This window comes from Petromyzon marinus, chromosome 9, assembly GCF_048934315.1.
Source record: "Petromyzon marinus isolate PM22_M1 ecotype Great Lakes invasive population chromosome 9, UKy_Petmar_22M1.pri1.0, whole genome shotgun sequence".
In the NCBI taxonomy this organism is placed as follows: Eukaryota; Metazoa; Chordata; class Hyperoartia; order Petromyzontiformes; family Petromyzontidae; genus Petromyzon; species Petromyzon marinus.
The window spans coordinates 1,187,480-1,211,931 of NC_133675.1; the positions used below are offsets into that span (position 1 = coordinate 1,187,480).

A 24,452-nucleotide genomic window follows, 5' to 3' on the forward strand; every position below is an offset into this window, starting at 1 on the left:
GGGGGGAGACGGCGCATCCGACACCATTCCCCCCCGCCTCCGCTCTTCATTCCATCCCGTCACTCCCTCCCACCATCCATCCCTCCTCCATCCCTCCCTCTCCGCCTCCACGGTCCTGCAGTCCGGGCAGCAGCGCTAAGCGGTGGACACGCGGACGGGAAGCGACGAAAAGAGAGAGCAGCAGCAACAGCCAGTTAGAGCAGCGTGAGGCGCGACCCGCGTCCCTTTTGTGAATCGATAGCGCAGCTTCTAGCTCCATTATCTTGCACAGAGCCGCCTCGCCGAGGGATCCGCGACAGCCATGTCCTACCAAGGCAAGAAGAACATCCCTCGCATCACGGTAAGGCGCGCCGCCCCGGGGCTGAACAATGGCCGCGCGCTTGCGGAGTCGCCACTTCTCGCCGCGTTCAGCCCATTTCGTCGCCCGCCCGGATTCGGGTCGGGATGGCGCCACGGCCGCCGCGCCATTCATTCTCACGCAAATGGCGTCCGTGGCGCCGGTCCCCCTTGCCCTCCCAAACCCCGGCGCGGGGATGCATCCTATCCTTGCTGCCCCCCCCCCCTCCTTGAGGCCCCGTTATAGTGGCCGGGTCACCCGGGATTGCTGCCCGCGAGGCGCTGCCTGCTGCTGCCCTCGCCGCCGGTTATTGATGATGGAGGAGACGGCGGCGGCGGCGGCGCTGTCCGTGGTGCTGAATGCACCGGCCGTCTGCCAGCCGCTCACAATGCAGGGCGGCGCCCACACGCCCGGCCCAGCGGACCCACGCCCACTGCAGCAGCAGCTGCTTGAGCAGTAGCAGCAGGCCCGGCGACGCATGCACTGCAAAAAAATAAGATGCGTTTTCAACACGCAGAGAGCATTGAGATGCGCTGCGCGCCGGGGACGCTCGCGACATGCGTGCGGCAATAAATGGCGAGGCGGCGATAAAAGGCCTTTTGCGTCGTTATGCACAGAGCCCGGCGTTCAGAGCAGAGCACAGTGCCCAACACGCACACTGTGACACGCAGCGCACATCACACCCCAGCGCTCATTACAAAGACCACAACACGCGACTAATTGCGCATGGAACACAGGACGCAGACCACAGCATATTGAACACAGATAGAATACAGCGCATAGTACAGCGACTCACACACACGATGTACCCTGTCGCGTGTCTTGACGCGTCCATGTGCATTTCATTGCTGGTCAGCGCCTGTTATGTCACACGGCCCTCAGGGCACGGCGCTGCCATGATTCCCGTTAACAATGCAGAGCGCGGGGGACGAGGTCTCGCCACTGACTCGGGAGCGGCTCGCAGGATCAAGAGGCTATATAGTTTCACAGTACACGGGTGAGGAGGTTACAGATGAAGAAGTGTTACAGATGAGGTGGTGGCAGGTGAGCCCGCGTGTCTGCAGCAGGTGTGAGGTACCGTGCCCTTTTAATGGTGCTCGTGCCGATGCCCACCGATCACAGAGATGGTGCCTCGTGTCATTCGCAGAGCGAGCGTCTCCTCATCAAAGGAGGTCGCATCGTCAACGATGACCAGTCCTTCCACGGCGACATCTACATGGAGGACGGCCTCATCAAGTACGCGCACGCTTGGCGCTGGGGCGGTGGCGGGGGGGGGGGGGGTTTCGGCAGGGAGAGAGGGAGGCGCCCCGCCAGCGTCTCTCACCGCGCCCTGTGTCTGTACCCTCCGCAGGCAGATCGGGGACAACCTGATCGTTCCGGGCGGCGTGAAGACCATCGACGCGCAGGGCCGCATGGTTATCCCGGGTGGCATAGATGTGCATACGCACCTCCAGATGCCCTACCTGGGCTCCAGCACCGTGGACGACTTCTACCAGGGCACTAAGGCGGCGCTGGCCGGCGGCACCACCATGATCAGTGAGCGCCGCAGCTAGGCTCCATCTGCTGTTGAACGGGGGCCAAGTCCCACCTGTCACACAGTCTCAGTTTTGCGCTCCCACCTCCGCTCTCTGCATGCCCCGTTCTTGCCATACCGAGACATACATAATACACGTATCTTAGAGTGCACGTGTGTAAGTACTGTGTTGGTGCCATGTGTGCGTGTGGATGTACACAAGAGCAGTTGTTCCCTACCTTTTTGGACCCGCAGACCACTGTTAACCATCACATAATTTTCACAGACCACCGTCCATTCAACAGAGATGTGGAGTTGTGTAAGACAAATAATTTCACGGACCACTTCCCAGGGCCTTGCGGACTACCAGTGGTCCGGGGACCACAGGTTGGGAAGCACCGCATTCAGATACACGCGTGTACTGGTTGTGCGTGCTCGGTGTTCTCCCGTGGTAGATGCGGCCAGGGAGACATGGAAGTGTCCGCGCCAACCTGAAGTAACGTGGAGTAATGGTCCCCACCGTGCCAGGGTGTGGGCCTTAGGGAGGGGGGGGGGGTGGCTGAGGGGGGGTTAGCTGGGTCATAAAGCCCCCCTTACCCCCCCCTTCCACCGTCAGGACAGACAAAACCGGGCCAATATGTGTAATGGGGACTCGCGAAGTTGCCAAATTGATATTGATTCAAACCCAACGAAGCAACTGTATTGAGCAACAGGCGGCGACGCTGTTGATTTTCCGTCGGCACCGATGATGCGGATGAGTGACCAGCGCGGTGGTGGAGTGCGCACTGCTGCCAGGACTCGCCGCTGTGTCTCCCCCTAGTCGACCACGCCATCCCAGAGCCGGGCCAGGGGCTCGTGGCGGCGCTAGACGCGTGGCGCGAGTGGGCAGACGCCAAGGTCTGTTGCGACTACTCCCTGCACGTGGCCGTGCCCCAGTGGCACGAGGGCGTCGCCGAAGAGCTGGAGATCCTGGTCAAGGACCGAGGTGCGTGCGGTCGGGGTCGGCGTAAGCTCGGCCACTCGCTGGACACACCACCACCACCATGCCCAGCCATTGGCGAGCCACGACACTAAAGAGCATGGCCACTACAACACCCCGACCACATTACCAGCAACCACGGGGGCCTCCTCGCACTGCACTGGAGCTGTGTGTGGAGGTTTGTGTTATTGTGCCACCTTTGACGGGGGACTGAACCTCGTCAGCGCTACCACTGTCTCTGCAGGTATCAACTCGTTCCTCGTCTACATGGCGTACAAGGACCAATACCAGATGAGCGACACAGAGGTGAGGCTGCTCTGCGTTAAACTATTTTAATTTTACCAGAAAAGGCCCACTGAGCCATACAGATATTTTTATATAAGCAACCTGGCCACGAACGATAGCTCAACGAAGTGGCTTATCACGTGGAAATGGAGAGCAGCCAAATACTCTAAACGCGTGATGTTGATTCTAAATGTGGAGGGGAAAACCGGAGGACCCAGAGAAAAATCCACGCGACCACGAAGAGAGACACTAAATATAGAAGCGTCAGGGTCGAGATCGAACCCACGACCTCCTATATACTAGGCGAGGTAGTTAACATCTCCCCACCGTGGCACTCAAATAAAAATTAGGCGGTGCTCATACCCAGTTTACAGCCCTGAGCCAGTTTTGAAAAGTCCACATTCCTTTGATGGCCAGCGAGTCTATTCATAGGATACCCACTGTTGACTTCCACACAAAGTGGTACTCATGATGATGGGCTGAGTCGATCCCCGTACGGGGTGCTCGCTAACAGCACGTGCCCCAACAGTCTGTTCAGGCTATATGGGGGATCTTTGTCTTTGAACGTGGGGTGAGCGTTAGTGTAGCGATACCCGCTCACGGCCAACAACAGTGACGATTATTTGAACCGGTCCTTGGCCTCCCCTAGATCGACTCAACCTCAAATGAGTACCTGGTGCGATGTGTAAACATCGCTACTTTCCCATAAAACCTGTGTAGGTGATACGGGGGGGGGTCTTTGTCTTTGTGCGCGCATGTAGATGTACGAGGTGTTCACGTTCCTCCGTGACATCGGCGCCATCGCCATGGTTCACGCCGAGAATGGCGACATAATAGCCGAGGTGAGTGCCCTCCAGGACCGTGTCAGTCCAGCCAGCAGCTGTGTCATATTTACCCAGCGACGTGGCCTCGCCGCAGCCTCGCCGCAGCCTCACCGTGGGCTGCACGTGTTGGACTCTTACAGGAACAGAAGCGAATCCTTGAGATGGGAATCGCCGGTCCCGAAGGTCACGTGCTCAGCCGGCCAGAGGAGGTGAGCCCTGGCCGTCACCACCACCTCGGTGCCGCGAGACCGACGGCGCAATCCTCCCGACCGCGGTGACCGACCTCCTCCTCCGCTCACCCCCTTTGCAGGTGGAGGCCGAGGCCGTGAACCGTGCCATCACCATCGCCAACCACACCAATTGCCCGCTCTACATTACCAAGGTCATGAGCAAGAGCGCTGCCGATGTCATCTCGCAAGCGCGCAAAAAAGGTGAGGGGGGTCAGGGTAACGGACACGGGGACGAGGCAGAGGCACGGCTGGGTACCTACACCGACTGGACGGGTGTCGGTGGCTGTACGCGCGCGTGTACGTGCACGTGTGTTATGAATTGGGTGTGCACGTGTTATGAATTGGGTGTGCACGTGTGTTACGAATTGGGTGTGCACGTGTTACGAATTGGGTGTGCACGTGTTATTAATTGGGTGTGTACGTGTGTTATTAATTGGGTGTGCACGTGTGTTATTAATTGGGTGTGCACGTGATGCACGCGGTGAGTCCAGTGCACACAACGCGCGTGCTGCTGTGTCAACGGGGCGTGTGCGTGCAGTCTGCTTGGGGTCCGTGCGATGACGGGCTGTGTGGGCTCAGCGTGGCGTGCGTGCCGCGTCCATGTGCTGCGTCGCGCCAGGCGCGGTGGTGTATGGGGAACCCATCACGGCGAGTCTGGGCACCGACGGATCTCATTACTGGAGCAAGAACTGGGCCAAAGCCGCGGCCTTCGTCACCTCTCCGCCTCTGAGCCCTGACCCCACCACGCCCGACTACCTCAACTCTCTGCTGTCCTGGTGCTGCCGCACACGCGCTCCTTCTCACACACGTTGTGTACACACTCCGACTGCAATGTAACGGCTCCAAAAACGAATGCTTCAATGGGATGAACTAAATAAATATAACCTTCGCCTTGTTCACCTGCCATTCCACGTAAAAAAATCTACAGTTTACAAATCCCATTCGCCATACTGCCCTCTGGGAGTGCGTACATTGAGCTACATTGGTTCAACACAAGCAAACTTTGGACCAGTTTCGACTTTTGTAGTCTCATCAGCAGTCAATCTTTATTGCAATATAAATATCGAACTGCCAGAGCTTTATGTTTGATGTGGGTCTAAGTTAAACACAAATATATATAAAATACACAACACAAAAAAATCACGGGAAAATGTCCATCTTCCTGTGCATCTCTTGTCCATTAGTGACCTACAACCCCTGCCCCTTTCCTTCCCCCACAGTGGGGACCTCCAGGTGACGGGCAGCGCACACTGCACATTCACCACCGCGCAGAAAGCTCTTGGGAAGGACAACTTCACACTCATCCCAGAGGGAACCAACGGCATTGAGGAGCGCATGAGCATCGTGTGGGACAAGGCAGTGGTGAGAGAAACACACGTACACACACAGGCTTCTTATTCTAATCCCTCAGCCTTTTGGGTCGTAGAGGCCACGCACACAGTGATAATCTCTTCACCTACCCGCAGGCCACTGGCAAGATGGACGAGAACCAGTTCGTGGCCGTGACAAGCACCAATGCCGCCAAGATTTTCAGCCTCTACCCACGCAAGGGCCGTATTGCCGTTGGCTCAGACGCCGACCTCGTCATCTGGGAGCCAGACACAATCACCACCATCTCGGCCAAGACGCACACTGCGGTGGGTCCCGACACGCTGTAGTTCGACCGCCGAGCGATGGTGAGCGGTGAGCACATGAGAGTCTCGCGAGGGCCTCGTGGTGCCCATGGCCGCGTCCGTGTCCATGTCCCCGCAGGCCGTGGAGTACAACATTTTTGAGGGCATGGAGGTGCGGGGTGCACCGCTGGTGGTCATCAGCCAGGGTCGAATCGTGCTGGAGGAGGGGAAGCTGAGCGCCACGCAGGGCGCTGGTCGCTTCGTTCCACGCAAGGCCTTCCCCGAGCAAGTCTACAAGCGCATCAAGGCCCGCAACAAGGTGCACCGCCGTTCCGTACACGTGACTCGGTACAGACAAGAGTCTCAGCCTCCTGAACCCTGGTCGATGCCCGAACACATGCGTTTTGTGTGCGTGCGTGTGGCAAGCGGTAGTGTAGCAGTCGGTGCGCTTCGCTACAATCCAGCGACTCCATTTCGATTCCAGCACAAGGCCAACACCAGTGACGATTATCAGAACCAGTCCCGGGCCTCCCCTAGGTCGACTCAGCCTCAAATGAGTACCTGGTGCGGTGTATAAAAATCATCGTCACTGAGGAGTCAAATGCGGTCGTGCGTGGTGCTGGCCGCCCACCACCTTCGTGTGCTGTGCCGGCCTTCATAGATGCTCACTAGCTGCACTTGTTCCAATAGTCTGTTAAGGCTACACGGGGGATCTTTGTGTTTGTGTGCGCACGCCAGCTGGCCGAGATGCGGGGCGTGCCGCGGGGCCTGTACGACGGCCCCGTGTTCGAGCTGAGCGGCTCCTCCGTCCGCTCCACCACAGCCACCCCGACCCCGTCGGCGCGCACCTCGCCCGCCAAGTCGGCCGCGCAGTCTGCGCCACTGCGCAACCTGCACCAGTCCGGCTTCAGCCTCTCAGGTAGCGCATCCCACACACGTGGGAAGGCACTAAGCAGCACGGGGCAACGCGGTCCGGAAAGCCCAACTATCGCCATGGGTAGTCACAATCAAGATTACATCATTAGAAAAGCCAAACGCTTTATATCTTTCACCATATCCTGCAGGTGCTGCACAACAGGCACACGACCTCTTTGATGTGCCCTGAGAATATCTCACCATCAGGCCGTTTAGAATATTTTACTATAATTTCCACATGGTAAGCCACTTATTTGAGCTATCATTTGTGGCCAGGTCGCTTCTGAAAAAGTTACATACAGCTCAGTGGGCCTGACCTGATAAAATAATGAGTTTAGTAAAAATAGTTCGATAGTTGTTTCCCTTGATCGCTGGACTCATGGGTAAGGTGAGAGAGGAATGAGTGGACGAACATCACAACCAGTGCCTGGCACCTTGTGACGATGCCTACACAAACTGTCTTGGCACACATTCATGCTGCCCATCATCGCTTTCATATCACACATCACCGCTGTTTTTGCTGCTGCTGCTGATTTGTTTACTTCTGTCGTTTTGTGGCCCCCGCTAATGGCTGTGCCGATGCTAACAGAAGCTGTGATCGGCCGCACAGGAGCCCAGGTGGATGACGAGCTGCCCCGCCGTACGGGACACCGGATTGTCGCCCCGCCGGGAGGCCGCTCCAACATCACATCCCTGGGATAAGGGCGAGGGTCGCCCACGACGGCACGGGAAAAGCCCCGCCCCCTCCCCCCGTGCCCTCAGCGCCCGCCGCCCAGCCCTGGCTGCCCTGCGCAGATCCCCCACCCCCGGTCCCCGTCACGTCTCAGCCAGTCCACACACCCCCGTCAGATCAAGCATCTCGCATCGCACGTCATCCACAAACCCCTGCCACGGTCGCCCCGAGCCCGCAGTACTGCACCCCACCTTACTGCTCCACCCAGCCCAGAGGGACCCAGCCCAGAGGGACCCAGCCCAGAGGGACCCAGCCCAGAGGGACCCAGCCCAGAGGGACCCAGCCCAGAGGGACCCAGCCCAGAGGGACCCAGCCCAGAGGGACCCAGCCCAGAGGGACCCAGCCCAGAGGGACCCAGCCCAGAGGGACCCAGCCCAGAGGGACCCAGCCCAGAGGGACCCAGCCCAGAGGGACCCAGCCCAGAGGGACCCAGCCCAGAGGGACCCAGCCCAGAGGGACCCCCCCCCCGGCAGGCAGACGTCAACTCTACACCTGTCCGAGGGTCCCGACGCCTGAGATGCGACGCGGTGGCGGCGTCCTTCACTCGGCGTCCCCAGGACCAGCGCTGCTGCTGCGCTCATGTGCGGGGGCAGGGTGGCACGGAGGCACGGTGCGGAGGGCTGGGGTCTGCGTGCCGGTCTCCCGTCACACACGGCTGGGCCTGGCTCTTGCCGTCTCACGGAAATTCACTGCCACTTGTCCGCGGCTCCAGACCAGATCTCTCGCTCGTCAGTACCACGAGAAGACAAAATGAAATTTTCAAGGTTTATTCAATACATTTAGGGCAACTATTGGAAATGTGATAAACGTACGTACTTTTATTGGCCATATGATTAATCTGTACATCTAATGTTTTGCCACCTCGAGTGATACCAGGATCTGCTCTGGACCAAGGACAGCGCCGCTGGTGCCAGCGGCCAGAGCGCCGTAGCTGTCGGTGACTGATGTCCTCACTATAGTGTTATGATTTTTACCGTCACATCTGTTGTATTGCCATGCGCAAGTAAGCGGCCAGTGTGGTAATGTTCGTGTAACGAGTTGCAGATTAAGGCTAGGGTAGCCTGTACGTGGCGTGGTGCATGTTGTTGTGTATGTGAATTTGGTGAATGTGCGTTACATGGCAATTCTGGTGCTCTCTCTCCATCAGTATACCCCCCCCCCCCCCCACCACCAATGTCCCCAACGCTCTCTTTGGTAGGGTTCGTTATGCCGCCTGCTCGTAAATTGAATTTGCTGTTTAGTTCCTGAAATGAGTGGTCCCGGGGTCGGGACGCGTCGGCACGCTGGGCACGGTGCTCGGGGGCAGGGTCTGAGACTCGGAACAAAGTGGGCAGTGCGGATAAGGGGGCTGGGGACAGGTCCCATCTACTCCCCCACTACGTGCACAGCGACACTGGCTGCAGGCTGCGGTACTCTGGGACATGGAGTGTTTTGCGCACTACGGAGAGGCTGTCTCAGTGGTAGGCGATTGATAAGACTCACGAAGTCTGCGTACGTAAATTCACTGTGGGGATCCTGTCCCTTTCAGTCCAATAGGGTCCGGCAGCACGGATCAGCCCTCGTTTACAAAAGCTGCTCATTCCTCTGGCCACTTAAGATGTAGCGCAGGGCTGCAGGAGATGTTGCGTTTAAGTACAATAAAGATTTTTTTGTGAAGAGCATGAGGCTACATGCCAGTGCATGCAGTCTGAACAAAGTTACTCCATCTCGCAACTGTCCCCCCACGTGCCTGAGACGCTCACCGCCACTCTTGACTTCTTAGCTGGCGATGTCGCCCGAGGGGCGGCCATCCAGCCCAGGTGCTGCCGCGGGGCGCCGCGTGAAAGCGTTGCGCGCCCTGCGCTGCCGGCGAGCCCTCGGGCCTAGACCCTGCCCCTTGCCCAAAGCACTCGTGCCCTCCGTGCCCCACACTGCTGCACCTCAATAAAGTCTTTTATAGCTGTGGTTCCTTGTCCTGGCTTCCTTGGTAGGTGCCGTGATTGACGGTTCCCAGGGATGTGTGCCGTCACGCGTAGATCACGTGTAGCGCTGCTCCGTGAGCGACGACGCCCTCGTCGCTCCTGCAGATTGAACACTGGAAACGGAACGGCCTTTCTTTGTAAACGTCAACAAGCTCTACTGCACCACGAGACATGCACACCATGTGACAACCAGAACCTCCCACTGATTCCACAACCAGGCTCTCCCACGACGCTGTCCTTTTGGACTCGGGTAACACAGCATGCGTCTTATGCCCATCAAGGTTCGTCTCCCGGCAGCCAATGCACAGCATCAAACTTAATACATCTTATTCTTAGCTCTTTCGGTAAAGTCACGTTGAAGGGAAACAATAAAGTAATAAAATATATATAAAACAATAAAAATTCTCACGACGTTTCCCTTCAACGTGACTTTACCGAAAGAGCTAATAATATGAATTACTGCAGTCACGAAAGCTTTAAATCAAAATTTTATACATCTTGTTTATGTTCTATTTTACTTGTATGGCCACCCAGATCAGGTGAGCCCATGACGGCTCAAGTTCTTACCTGGTAAAATAAACTCTGATCACTTGCGAAGGTGAATTCAAGCAAAATGGACACATTTTAATATGCACAATAACGAGTAAAAAAAAGAACCCAGAGCACCACTGAGCAAAACTGCACCACTGCATCACTGAAAATGTATATTATCTGGGTATTGTTAGTTAACAAGGAGGGGTCCCGCAGTGATGTCCCCTCGCGCTAGCAGCTGCTCCAGCAGGGTCCGGGTTCTCTGCCTCAGATCCTCGCGAGCGGCCCGAGCCACCTCCACCGTGTGTCCGCACAGAACCACGTCCTGCCGCCATTTTCTTTGCATCGCGTCGATGCGGGGTCCTTGCAGGCCCCCCGGTTCGGAGCCCACGATAGCAGGGCAGAGCCCAGAGCAGAGTCTGGGGGCCTGGCGAAGCGGCGGGGGGACCCACATGGCACCGCTCCAAAGCGACACCCACAGCTCACTTTGAAACTGTGCGCGGTGCACGGCCCTGTGGGATGGACACGCACAGCGAGGCCGTTCATTGCGACAGCCTGCAAAGAAGACGCACCCCCGCATTGCGGCGCTGTGCCCGACACTCACCCTGGAGCCAGGCCAGGAACCTCCCGCAAAATGCCGCTCAGGATCCTTGTCTCGCGTTCCTGCAGCCGCTGTTGCCCCAGCATCACCAGATGGGCGCCCTCCTCGCGCTCCTGTGGACGCAGGCACATCGTTACCCGTTTAGGGCATCTTTGTCATGTAAGGAACCTGGCACACTGGGGGTGACCGTCACTGAAGCACACGCCGGAAGCACCTTCCTGGCTGCCAAGAGCTCCTCGTGCTCCTCCTGGGCTCGGCGCCATTGCTCCGTGCCAATGCGCGTCTCTCGCAGCTCCTCCCGCAAGCGGCACAGCAAGGCCCGAGCCCCGTCAGTGCCAAGGCCACTCGGGCCCAGCATCTCCTCCATCTGCAGGTCCAGGGCTCGAAGCAGCGTGCCCTGCAGGGACTGGCAACACAAAGACCGGACTGTGACGCTACCTCTGCCAAAGCTTCCTGGCGTGGTCTCGGTGAGTGTGCAACGTAGAGTGGGAGCGAGGAGGCTGCGTGGTGGGATTGACCCTCACCTCATACAGCTGGGAAATGGCGAACACCTCCTCAACATCAACCTCATTATCTGTGCTGCCACACGCCGTTACCTCTTCACTCATCTCCTCCTTCCACTGCTGTAAAATGAAAGACGCATCATTCCAAGCACCTGCGGTCAGTAGTTAAAGTCCTCACTCAAAATCCCTGACGACTCACCCTTGACAACTCACCCCTCCCAGCCCTCTCTGCTCACCTGCACCAGTGCTGGGATGGAGCTTCTGTGGAGTGGAGGCCGGACAGCATGGGACGGCCTCTTCACAATCCTGTCGCGTGCTCTCCCCAAACCTGGCCGAGCTCCCAGGCGCTTCTGTCTACAATCCGCGAGCCGAATCAAGAGCGCGGTGCTCTCCTCCTCCCAGCCTTCGAGATGTCACGCACAGTGTGGGGGGAGAGAGAGGGATAGGAAGGGCGAATGTTAAACGAGTGGAGCATCGGTTACCACCAGGCCTTGGGAGACGCGGGACGGGGAGGGAACGTACGGCGGTTAAACTCGTCCTGCAGGCCGAGGAGTCCACACTGGAAAGCGCGCACGGCCTCGTCGGCCCTGCGGCATCCGTGCTCCTCCTTCAGGTCCGGCGCTTGCAAGATCAATCTTGCACTCCTCCTCGCAGCCTCGAGTACACGCTGCCTCGACTCCAGCGTGGAAACGCGGGCACGCACGGCACGCTCCCAGGCCAGCATGCGCTCGTCCAGCATCTACACGCACGTGCACATACGGACGTACCCGGCTCACGCGAGTCGCCGCAAGAGCTGCGTATGCAGCAAAGTCATGTTTTACAAAAGCCTTGTACGACAATAATCAATACTTATTGACCCAGGAATGCCACCTTGAGTCCAAAGATTATTTTTCAGGAGGGTTCTGTATTGGGATGTTTGGCCAATACTAGTTACATTGTATGTTTAGTCATGGGATAACACCAGAAAACTTGGAGGAATCCCACACATACAAACTCATACAAACTCTACATACAATGGCACCCGAATCGCTTATATGCAATAGCATCTCAAAGAGATTTAGAAATACACAGGAAATACAGAATAAATAATGTAAAATCATTGAGGAAGAGACGGAGGGGAAGGAAAAGAGAACAAAACTACACACGAAATCAATGGCGCAAAAACACAAAACAGCGACTCGAGCACGCACAGCAGAGCAGCAGTGAACCAAGTCCGGAAAAAACACATCGGAAACAAATCTCTGACCACGAGGAATCCCTAGAATCCCTGCTGGGAGCTGCTGTGAACGCTGCTGGTGCCCGACGACCCAGCCTGGCCTCCCTCGTGTGGTGCGCTGCTGCTGCTCACAGCTGCTCGCTTGGCTGCCTCCTTTGCCAGCTCGCGCTCGCCCAACAGCAATCCCTGGATTAGAGCCCCTGGGGCCCAGTCCATCTTGTCGAGAAGCCCTCCTCCCGGGGTCCCCGGAGACCACTCTGCCTCTCTCTCCGCTGACCTCACTTCATCCTGCAGCCGCAGCAGGTACGCATCCACAGAGGACAGGTATCTGCACACCTGAAAAAAGGGGAAATGGGATTGATATATGCACACCAGTACAATAACAATGGGACAGGTATGTTCAACCCTGTACCAAAACAATGGGGCAGGAATCTGCACCCTTGCATAAAGACAACGGGCCGGGTATGTGCACACTTGCAAGTGGACAGTGCACGCCACGTGAAGTGTGTGCTAATGCCTGTACACACGGATGAGTATGCTGCTCTTGTGAGGAACGAACAGACGAGCACCCAGCAGAAGCAGTGTGACTTGAGGGGGCAATGGCCACACAAGTAGAAGACGGCGTCTTAATTCAATTCCAATCACAGTTGAGTTTGAGGAAAAATTGATGAAGACGCTTGACAAAACCTGTGTAAATGTTGTGATTAGACCGTGTGTGTTTTTAAATTCTGTGTGGCTGCCCGAAGCCATTTAGATAAAAGGATCGTGCAAGGACACCATCAGCAATTCATCAATAAACGACCGCTGTGGGCACGACCAGGGGGGAGGAACATGCGGATTGGTTGAGGACTAGGGAGAGAGAATTGGAGGGAAAGATAAACGAGGCAGAGGGGCCAGTTAGACGGCAGAGAAAGAGACCAACCAAAAGGGGCTGTGGAAAGGGGAATGAGAGAACCTTCTGAAAGGTCCAGAAGGAACGAGAAATACAAATGGGGTGCAACGTGAGCACGGGGCTTGGCTGGGGAGAACTTCCCCCCAGTGTGGAGTGTGAGTTGTGTTGCTGCAACAATGAAGTTCCCTTACCAGGCCGAATTGTGTGGACTCCTTTTCAATATCTGCATTGTCTCTATTTGCCTAATCCAGTCACTTTCCTGAATCAAGATTATATATTTCTTGTATACTTGCAATTTTAAGACTCATTCACGGTTCAGTTATGATTGGTAAATTTGGTCTAGATTTATATTCTTAGTTCTTTCGGTAAAGTCACGTTGAAGGGAAACAACAAAATAATACTAAGAATATGAATTACTGCAGTCACGAAAGCTTTAAATCAAAATTTGGTCTAGATTTGTTAAGTTGAAAATGTTATTCAAATATTGTATTACTTGTTAGCCCGTCCTAGGACGGAAGCTGTAATATTAAAGATGTAAATTAACGTTTTATTGGGTGATTGTTAATTTTATTAGGAAATGTGGCACAAAGACATTTTTCTTAACTTATTAAATGAAATTAAGGACTTTGGAAGATTTCTCGGTATACGATATTTAGTTTGAATCTCTTATCACTGTTCAAAAGGTGTCCCTGCAGTTGGCTATCCTTGATGAACACTTTGATCCGCTGAGGATATTTAGATCTAGACAGAGCCACGTACAACTGGCCATGGGAAAATACGTGTTCATTGAGATAAATACCCACATCCTAAAAAGTCTGACCCTGCAACTTGTTGATCGTCTTCGCATACGCAGGAATTATCGGAATTTGTCATTTCAGTACAAAAGTAAGAGTGACATCACTTGGAGCTAGGTCGAGTCTTGGGATGAAGACGATTTCGCCTCGGTTGCAAAGGCAAACAACAATCTCTGTGGCAGTATAATTTGAAAAAGCCAGTAACTTCACTTAAGCACTGTTTTCAAATAACTCGAAGCTGTTAACTGACAAATGTATCTTTACCGATGGACGCTTGATAGCGAAAAGTGAAGAAACTAGAGTGCTGATACTGTCTGAAGTAACTTAGCAAATAACGAAGACCAAAGAGAAGCATTAGAGTTACGAATAAATTAATCAGAGTATAATTTTATCTTGTCTAAATGTAATGGCAGGAAATATTGAAAAAAATAATGTCATAAAACACTTCACTGCATTTCACTGTAGCACTGTATTAATGGCAGTGAATGTTGCACAAAAGGAAGTCATAAAACACCTCGCAGCATTTGACCGCAGCACTGCATTAATGGCAGTGGTTGTTGCACGCAACAAAGTCATCAAACACCTGACGTACTGTCACAGTAGCACTGTATTTAACGGACGTTCAATTACCTGCAATTCACTGCTCTGATACTTATATTTCGCTTTCGCTCGCTGGGGTTGAAAAGAATTGGAATTCGATACAATGTCTGAAAAGTAGCAGACAAATGTTTATTGTAGCATAATTTGGAAGCGTACAGTCGACTTGCCTTTTGTTGAACGTGCCGAAGAAATAAATAAAGACACCAAATGCACTGCGATGCGGCATATAATTATTTACTGCCTTCACTTTATATAAAGATACGTAAAATCGAAAGCGAATTTGCGTAAAAAATATATTATAGCCGCTCGACCTTCTTCTGCGTTAGTCAAAAAATCCAGGCACACGTAAATAATAATGAGGGGGGGGGGGAGTGGGGCGCATGCGGAGTGACGTCCCGCGCGGGACACACACACAGCCTTTTTTGGCTTATTATATTAGTTGCTGCGTTGATTTCTCCATGAGCTTTCATTTCCATCAAGAAACGTCAAAATGAAAGCTAACACATTTTCGTTTCTGCTCAATCTTCTTCATGCAGAGTGACGTCACCCGTTCATGATTATTAATGACGGGGGGGGGGGGCATGTGGAGGACCCCACCTGTTTATTATTATTAATGCGGGGGGCTGGTCGACATGGAGTGACGTCACGCACGTTACGCACAGACATTCTTGGCTCATTATTCAAGTAATGTATATTTATATATCTTGATGTATTCGGCTGAGTGGCTCAGCGGTCGAGCAAGCCGCTTGCAATCGGAAGCTCCTGAGTTTAACTCCTGGTTGTGTTGGTGGGGGTTTATTCCGCCCATCATCATCCCTCCAAGGTCGATAACACGAGTACCACCTTTTGGGAAAATCAACAGTGGATGTCATATGGAAAGACACCCCTGCCAAAAGAATGTGGAACTTCCACCACTGGCTCAGGGTCGTAAACAATAGAAGAGCACCGCATCAATGCTCATCTGAGCAGGAAATCACTTTGACTTTATCTTGAAGTACCGCAATTCACCCTAGACAAATAATCAAAGTTCGATGCATATCAATGGGTTTATAGTAATCTGATAGAAATACAGCATGCTCACCGTAAGCTGGGTTTTGCAATTGATCCAGGATGAGCTGGGGGCACTGTTGCTCAGGGATTCTCCAAATTCTTCCGGGAACCCATCATCCAGGTCCCCATTTCCCAGCCGGCCTTCTTGTTGATCCGGCGTGCCCAACTCCTGTGAGGAAAGAAGGCAACAAGACGGCTGTGCATGTGCCCCATATGGCATGGAGTCCACGGACTATAGTACAGCGAGGTCTCTTACCTCATTGTGTGGTTTATTCATCCTCTGTTCTCCATTGCTACCACACAGCTCCTTCAGCAGCATCTCCAGCAGCTGTCATCACACGCAGCACAGGCACGCGTTACTCATTCATCAGCCTGGCTCTGTTGTCAATATATTTTCTTTAGAAATGCTTTTTGTGTTTAGTTTGTTGTCCTTCCCCACACCTATTAGCACGGTTGGCTACGTAAGGTGCGAAAGCAATACATTAAGTGCTGGTATTGGGGTGGTAACATGGCCCAGTGGGATCTAGTTTGCCGTTTGTTACAGAGGCTCGCAGTTCAATTTCAGCTGGCAGCCCTGGTTAATACTGGGGGTATATTAATCATAAAATATGATGCGCTGTTTCATATTGGATTGTAAAGATCCTGCGACATAATTTGTGCTGGTGTCATGGTCCAAATTTGCCAAATTCAGAAAAAATACCCAATTTTTATTATAAAAAATGCATAGCAATCGTTGACCCCTACTGCAGAAACCAAGCAGGTAAACAAGTATTGAGCCTTGGAGAGGCTGTCCTGGTTAAACATGTCATAATAATATTTTATATGTGAATTCCACACATCGTTGTTAAAGCACGAGGCTGAGTGAAGACGCAGCAAGGGGATGAGTGGAGGCACGGCTCACCACACACCGCTGTCGGTGAAGGTTGGCCTGCAGACTGCTGCAGGACTGCTGCACCAAGGAAGAAAATGCAGCATGCAGCCGCTCCTCACTGGAACCAAGGGCACAAGGTGAGAGGCACGTGGATTGGGGCACAGGGAGTGGAGCAAGGGCAGTGGGGTTCAGGACAAGAGGGGGCAAGGCACAGTGTCACCAGTACAAGTAGGGTGTGAACATATTCAGGATGCCCACAGTCACATTCTAATTCACTTTTAAGAGATTATGGGCAGCACAGCACAAACAATGAACATGCTTTAAGGGAGGGAGACCTCCTCACCTTTCCAAGACAAGGACCTCAGCCAAACACCCAGGCAGGCCCTGTCTCCTCCTTGCTGCCCCCACAGCTGCCCCTCTCCTGGCCACCCCAACATCCTCCGTGTCTGGCTCAATCTCCAACTCTCTCTTCGTGTCTCTACTTCTTGTGGCACTCTGGAGCTCCCTCTCAGCACCACCATGTCTTCCCCATGCGACAGAACCAGGTAAAGCCTCCAGCTCTTTCTCCTCTTGCTCACTGGACCGCTCCGTGCACCCTCCCACATGTTCAGCCCGGGCCTTGAGTCGCCCGCTCCCCACCCCTTGCCCAATGTCGCGGGTTAAAGGGCCACAGTTGGCATTGATCAGTGGCTATTTTCTCAAGGCAGCAGTATTGGAGAGAGACGGCACATGAAACAGCACAGGGAAAGCGTTGAGAAATCTCTCAATCACTGTCAAACCAGCAAAACAGTCACGAGAAGCACATGCATGTACAGTGACCGTAGAAAGTGACCGTGCAATGGAGTGCTTTATCAGCTATGTACAGTGTGTGTATAAGTGAGACGGTGGTAGCGGTGGTGACAGTGAGGTACCTCCTATAATAAAGGTTTTTTGGGTTAGATCGCGTAAATATATGTGTCGTTGAAACCCGCCACCACCCGACACAGCCAACTAGTAAGGGTTGTCACGTAAACAGAACATGCCAATTCGTCACTAGTACAGCACACCAGTGTGTTGAAGAGCCAAGCCACAACATTTACAAACAGAGTACGACGTCTTGCCAGTAATTACAACTAGCTTCATCAGGCAACAGCCAGATTTGTGAAGTCTTACTGTTTCGTTCCTTATATAGAGGCGTAGATGTGGTGACCACCCTTCTTCGCTCTTGCACAATGTGAGGGGGGGAGGATTACTGAGGCAACGTACATGATGCGTGTGCATTATGCAAGATCTTTGAATTTCTCCTTCCTGTCAATTGTTTATTAAAATAGCCCTACCAAAGGTAATCCCTATTGAAGTACGCTGCCCTTTGTAGGCATGTGTAGTGTTCAACACGGAGGCACACACTCTGGACTGGGAGGCAACACTTTTCTTTAACACCTTCCCTAGCGGGTAACACTGAACGTAACTCGGGTTCTATAGTAGGTGATGTGGCTCACTGTGCGAGTAGCGAGTTAAATCGAGACGAAGACCCGGAGACGATGAGACGCGGGACCCAGGCGTGATTCCACAGACAAACCCAGAATACTCTCGGGACTGCCCCTTGATGCTCCTGAACGTGGCCTCGCTCCGCCCTCGGCCACGCCCCCTTCGAGACCTCTCCCGAAAGGATCTCAACCGAGCATTACGTGCTCCACTCAGGCTACCACGTCCTCACTTGCCCTCTCTCAGGCCATCACCAGGACTATGCCCCCTAGGGCTGGCTGACATGCAGTATTTTACTCTGGTGCAAGAGAGGCTCTAGACGCACAGCTACACTACTGTAACAGTAGCTGGCGCGAACACCCTAGTGACTCCATTTACGTCACTCCACATGTGTAGTGACTGTGCTTGTCACTGTATGGTGCCGGGGCTTGCGAATGTGTTGTCATTACGGGCAGCCCGGGTTACGGGATGCAGTACCAACAATAGCGGTGGTTGGGTGAGCGCTGGTTAGCACGGAGGCACCACGAGCAGTGTACGGTGCAGGCTCCCGGTGAGGGAGCGAAAGGTAGCGTCAGCCAGCCAGGGTTACCTTGGGGCATGATACTCTGGTTGACCTGCCGTCACGTGACCAGACGATACTGGAGGGGGGCCACCGGTGGATGGGTGCTGTCGGGCGGTCACGTGGTCCAAAGGAGCTGTCGGGATCCTTCGAGAAGGAGCTCGAGAGATCTGGAAGGTGGGCGGGGCTAAGGGCGGAGCCAGCCCCAGCCCGGGAGCATATAATGAGGGCTCCGTGAAGAGCTCAGGGTTCTTCATGTGTTGGTGTTAGAAGATCCACGTCGGGCAGAAGAAGCCTCGAGCCACGCGGTCCGGGACCCAGCTTGTGGTCCGAACCAGGATAGCGAACCGTGTCTAGTTCTGCCGTAGCGTGGTTAGATAAGCATTCGAGACCTGAGTGGAGTCCGTGTTATGTTACGTGTTGATGTACAATAAATAGTGTTGCTCCCAAGTTAACGTCTGCGACTCAGTTGGACTCACTACACGTGTAGAGGTGTTACGGGAGGGTGACACGCAATTGTAGGGCGGTGGCCACAAACACGTCCACTACAGCCACCACCCTGGGGGGCTGTGGGGGATGCTGTGATTCCTCCTAGCCCCACCCCTCAGTGAGGGACAGTATAAAAGGTGGGACCCGGAGAGCTGAGAGGCAGTTCGACTCAAGCAAGATGAAGAGCCAGTGAAGAAAGAAGATCGACTAGCCAGACCCTGGAACTCCTTTGGCCCACTGTCCTTTTGAGGGCCGGGCAAAGCAAGCGAGGGTGCGACACCAGAGCCGAGAGGGCCGATGTCCTTCTGAGGGCCGGACTCGTGGGGCTGGTGATCGGGACCTGCGCCGAAGCTGGGGCAGGTCAGATAGCCTCCAGAGGGAGGACCAGGATAGAGGGAACCACGAAGCTAGCGTGGGCTAAAGCTTGGGGAACGTTCCCTCTATAGAGTACGGGTGAAGAGGCCGTTACCTCTTTAAGTATCAGATTCGCCACTGTAATTGAAGCGTCTGTAATAAATACGTGTTGCCTCCAATGAACAGTCTCCGACGTCAATAAAGCCACTACACATGCATTAAAATAATGCATTATTTGATGATTCGCTTCCACGCAGCATTAAGATGGTAGCTATCCGAATGGTTAAAGTTAATTTGATTTCTTTCAATTTCGATAGATTCTATAATTAGTCTTGGCCAGTAGTAGCTAGTTTTGCACAAAACTTCAACATGATCAAAATCAATAGTGTCCTTTTTGGCACGCGTGTTCTGCTACTGCTGACAGTTGCATTTGGGAGAATTTAATATTTCTCTAATGTTCTTTTAGTCTCGTGCTGATCATTCGTCCTGTTTGCCCAACATAACATTTACCACACGTGCAGTTAATCCTGTACACATTTTCTGTCGATAGCTTCGGTAATACATCTTTTGTACCAGATATTAAATTCTGTATTATTATATACCTTGCCAAATCTGACTCGGATGTTTTGTTTTTCCAAACATCTGAAACAAATACAGCCCTACATGGTAGGACCTCTTCGTTCATCAAAAACTCTGAACATCTCGTAAATATAAGTTCATAGGGCTTGCATAATGCACATGCATAATGTACGATGCCTCAGTAATTTCCCCCCCCCCCCCACATTGTGCAAGAGCGAAGAAGGGTGGTCAACACATCTACGCCTCTATATAAGGAACGAAACAGTAAGGCTTCGCCACAAATCTGGCTGTCGCCTGATGAAGCTAGTTGTAATTACTGGTGAAACGTCATACTCAATTTGTAAATGTTGTGGCTTGCCTCTCCAACACACTGGTGTGCTGTACTAGTGACGAATTGGCACGTTCTGTTGACGTGACAACCCTTACTAGTTGGCTGTCGGGTGTTGGCGGGTTTTAACGACACTTATATTTACGCGATCCAACCCACAAAAACCTCCATTATGAATGATATTGGTCGGGAAAGCCTACCACGTGTTCAACTGAGCGAGGTACCTACCTGATACCTCTGGTTGATGGGGTACACGACCTGTGCCTTCAGCGCAAAGGGAGCCACAGCATCCTGCGGTGAGGGCAGGGAAGATGGAGTGGCTCAGAGGTCATCGCTGGGCCAGTGTGAAACAGCGGGCAAGATTAGGACAGTGTGGGTCAGAGGGCACGGTCAGGGGAGTGTGGGTCAGAGGGCATGGTCAGGGGAGTGTGGGTCAGAGGGCATGGTCAGAAGAGTGTGGGTCAGAGGGCATGGTCAGGGGAGTGTGGGTCAGAGGGCATGGTCAGAGGAGTGTGGGTCAGAGGGCATGGTCAGAGGAGTGTGGGTCAGAGGGCATGGTCAGAGGAGTGTGAGTCAGAGGGCATGATCAGGAGAGTGTGGGTCAGAGGGCATGGTCAGGGGAGTGTGGGTCAGAGGGCATGGTCAGGGGGGTGCGGGTCAGAGGGCATGGTCAGGGGAGTGTGAGTCAGAGGGCATGGTCAGAGGAGTGTGGGTCAGAGGGCATGGTCAGGAGTGTGGGTCAGAGGGCATGGTCAGGGGAGTGTGGGTCAGAGGGCATGGTCAGAAGAGTGTGGGTCAGAGGGCATGGTCAGGGGAGTGTGGGTCAGAGGGCATGGTCAGAGGAGTGTGGGTCAGAGGGCATGGTCAGAGGAGTGTGGGTCAGAGGGCATGGTCAGAGGAGTGTGAGTCAGAGGGCATGATCAGGAGAGTGTGGGTCAGAGGGCATGGTCAGGGGAGTGTGGGTCAGAGGGCATGGTCAGGGGGGTGCGGGTCAGAGGGCATGGTCAGGGGAGTGTGAGTCAGAGGGCATGGTCAGAGGAGTGTGGGTCAGAGGGCATGGTCAGGAGTGTGGGTCAGAAGGCATGGTCAGAGGAGTGTGGGTCAGAGGGCATAGTCAGAGGAGTGTGGGTCAGAGGGCATGGTCAGGGGAGTGTGGGTCAGAGGGCATGGTCAGAGGAGTGTGAGTCAGAGGGCATGATCAGGGGAGTGGGTCAGAGGGCATGGTCAGGGGAGTGTGGGTCAGAGGGCATTGTCAGAGGAGTGTGGATCAGAGGGCATGATCAGGGGAGTGTTGATCAAAGAGCATGGTCAGGGGAGTGTGGGTCAGAGGGCATAGTCAGAGGAGTGTGGATCAGAGGGCATGGTCAGGGGAGTGTGGGTCAGAGGGCATGGTCAGGAGAGTGTGGGTCAGAGGGCATGGTCAGAGGATCAACCCCGCACTGGAATCCCTTGGTAAGTTCGGTTTAAAGTTTGTCATTCATTTGATATTCTCATCCACATGACCAAGATTAGTCAAACTATAAGGTGATGCCAAGCAGCTGCCATGTTTTCACAGGCTTTATTGCCCCTGTGAATTCTATATACAGTACAGTATATGCATTATTTGGGAAAATACTGATGTACATTAAACTGGGAAGAATTAAGCTTGTTATTGTAATTATAGCACCTGGACTTTTTAAACTAACTTCAATGTGAAGCCGAGCAGCTGTAAATAATAACAATTACATGGTATGGAACAGGGGGAGAACATCACGCAGCCCAGGGGGAGAACATACAAATACCAGCCAGGCGTCCAAGTGGCCTGGAGACAAATCACCTGGGAGGGAGGGGTTTGTGGAGACCGCTCGTACCTGGGTGCGGGTCACGGACGGGGTTAATTGCGGCCTCTCATCTCTGGGACGCGGGCCCTGACCCCGGGCCCCCTCTCCTGCCCGGACCTCGGGGGCGCGGGGCCGCAGGCGGAGCCCGAGCAGCGCGGCCCCAAAACCCAGGGCGCCTCCCAGCAGCGCGGCCAGGGCGAGGGCGCCCAGCTCCGGGCGCGGCGCCTCGCCCCGCAGGAATCCGGCGTGGAGCCCTCGGGAGGAGGTGCAGCTGAGCTCCATGAGCAAGGAGGGGGGCCCCGGGGAAGCCCCTCAGTCCCGCGGGCCTCGGATCGGGGATGCTCGCTGCACCCCCGCGTGATGTGCCGTGTATCACCCGCACTGTCAAAGTCAAAGATTCCCACCCCCCCTGTTATCTCCTTTGACAGACTGTTAGACAGGTGTTAGACAAGTGATAGACAACTGTTAGACAAGTGATAGACAAGTGATGTTGGCGAGGTCGGGAGGGCGCACCGTGGAGCGCTGTGGCCAGCGTCACGCTCAGCCGACTTTGTCTCCACAATGACCAAACCGAGCTAGGGGATGGCCCACGGCCTGGTTTTGATATCCGCTACTTACGTTGGCCATGAGCGGTAAAAACGAACGCGCGCTCACCACGGCCCCACCACTCGCAGCGCGGCAGGACGGGAGACACGCGGAGACAAAACTCTCCCACAAACTCTCCCACAAACTCTCTCACCAACTCTCCCACCAACTCTCCCACCAACTCTCCCACCAACTCTCCCACCAACTCTCTCACAAACTCTCCCACCAACTCTCCCACCAACTCTCTCACCAACTCTCTCACAAACTCTCTCACCAACTCTCCCACCAACTCTCCCACAAACTCTCCCACCAACTCTCTCACCAACTCTCCCACCAACTCTCTCACAAACTCTCTCACCAACTCTCTCACCAACTCTCTCACAAACTCTCTCACCAACCCTCTCACCAACTCTCCCACCAACTCTCTCACCAACTCTCTCACCAACTCTCCCACCAACTCTCTCACCAACCCTCCCACCAACTCTCTCACAAACTCTCTCACCAACGCTCTCACCAACTCTCTCACAAACTCTCTCACCAACTCTCTCACCAACTCTCCCACCAACACTCTCACCAACTCTCTCACAAACTCTCCCACCAACTCTCCCACAAACTCTCTCACCAACTCTCCCACCAACCCTCCCACTAACTCTCCCACCAACTCTTCCACCAACTCTCTCACAAACCCTCCCACCAACTCTCCCACCAACTCTCTCACCAACTCTCTCACAAACTCTCTCACCAACTCTCCCACCAACTCTCCCACAAACTCTCCCACCAACTCTCTCACCAACTCTCCCACCAACTCTCTCACAAACTCTCTCACCAACTCTCTCACCAACTCTCTCACAAACTCTCTCACCAACTCTCTCACCAACTCTCCCACCAACTCTCTCACCAACTCTCTCACCAACTCTCCCACCAACTCTCTCACCAACACTCCCACCAACACTCTCACAAACTCTCTCACCAACGCTCTCACCAACTCTCTCACAAACTATCTCACCAACTCTCTCACCAACTCTCCCACCAACTCTCTCACCAACTCTCTCACAAACTCTCCCACCAACTCTCCCACCAACGCTCTCACAAACTCTCTCACCAACTCTCTCACCAACTCTCCCACCAACTCTCTCACCAACTCTCTCACAAACTCTCCCACCAACCCTCCTACCAACTCTCTCACCAACTCTCTCACAAACCCTCTCACCAACTCTCCCACAAACTCTCCCACCAACTCTCTCACCAACTCTCCCACCAACTCTCTCACAAACTCTCCCACCAACTCTCTCACCAACTCTCTCACAAACTCTCCCACCAACTCTCTCACCAACTCTCCCACCACCGCCCGCCGCTGCGTCCGTGGACGGGGTCCCTCGTACCCGAGCGTTCGCCTCGGCAGCCACAGCGACGCGGGACCCCTGGGGCGGCGGCGGCGTCGTCGTCTGCCCACTCGCGAGCGATTCACACATTGACCGGAACGATTCACACATTGACCCGAACGATTCACACATTGACCGGAACGATTCACACATTGACCCGAACGAGTCGGCGCGCCGACCAGAGCGCAACTCGTGCGCAGTCACGGCTCGGAACAGATGACGTCATGCAAATAAAGAACGAGCCGTGACGCGTCAAAAAAACAACGCGGAGATATGACGTCACACAACCAGATTTTTAAAACCGCTGCGGGGGGGGGAGGTGACGTCAACACCCAACAACGCCGGCCGAAAACCGCGGCCAGCAGCGGGGGCCGTGCCACATGCGGGGAGAAGAGGGGAGGGGGTGCGGGTGAAGAGGGGAGGGGGTGCGGGTGAAGAGGGGAG

General features: G+C 54.2%; 2 protein-coding genes across 4 annotated transcripts; one reads left to right on the forward strand and one right to left on the reverse strand.

Moving 5' to 3' along the window:
* On the forward strand, positions 1-9,373 carry LOC116940742 (dihydropyrimidinase-related protein 2-like). Of its 2 annotated transcripts, none has more exons than XM_032950927.2 (14): positions 1-340; positions 1,485-1,573; positions 1,689-1,873; positions 2,671-2,835; positions 3,074-3,135; positions 3,876-3,956; positions 4,079-4,147; positions 4,249-4,369; positions 4,788-4,944; positions 5,389-5,530; positions 5,635-5,805; positions 5,921-6,100; positions 6,520-6,700; positions 7,286-9,373. In XM_032950927.2, the coding sequence occupies exons 1-14, from the start codon at positions 302-304 to the stop codon at positions 7,396-7,398; spliced, it is 1,755 nt and encodes a 584-aa protein (XP_032806818.1). In that variant the 5' UTR covers positions 1-301; the 3' UTR covers positions 7,399-9,373. The 2 variants fall into 2 exon arrangements, with proteins under 2 accessions (XP_032806818.1, XP_032806819.1); XM_032950928.2 differs by having other exon boundaries at positions 7,307-9,373.
* EVC (EvC ciliary complex subunit 1) lies at positions 8,181-24,350 on the reverse strand. 2 transcript variants are annotated; one of them, XM_032950925.2, is made up of 14 exons: positions 24,009-24,350; positions 22,072-22,422; positions 20,450-20,512; positions 16,792-17,138; positions 16,479-16,566; positions 15,834-15,905; positions 15,609-15,746; positions 12,374-12,577; positions 11,548-11,764; positions 11,262-11,428; positions 11,047-11,145; positions 10,737-10,928; positions 10,526-10,635; positions 8,181-10,433 (listed from the first exon to the last, which is right to left on the reverse strand). In XM_032950925.2, the coding sequence occupies exons 2-14, from the start codon at positions 22,321-22,323 to the stop codon at positions 10,112-10,114; spliced, it is 2,271 nt and encodes a 756-aa protein (XP_032806816.2). In that variant the 5' UTR covers positions 22,324-22,422; positions 24,009-24,350; the 3' UTR covers positions 8,181-10,111. The 2 variants fall into 2 exon arrangements, with proteins under 2 accessions (XP_032806816.2, XP_032806817.2); XM_032950926.2 differs by having other exon boundaries at positions 23,957-24,350.
* Positions 24,351-24,452: the final 102 nt, after the last annotated feature.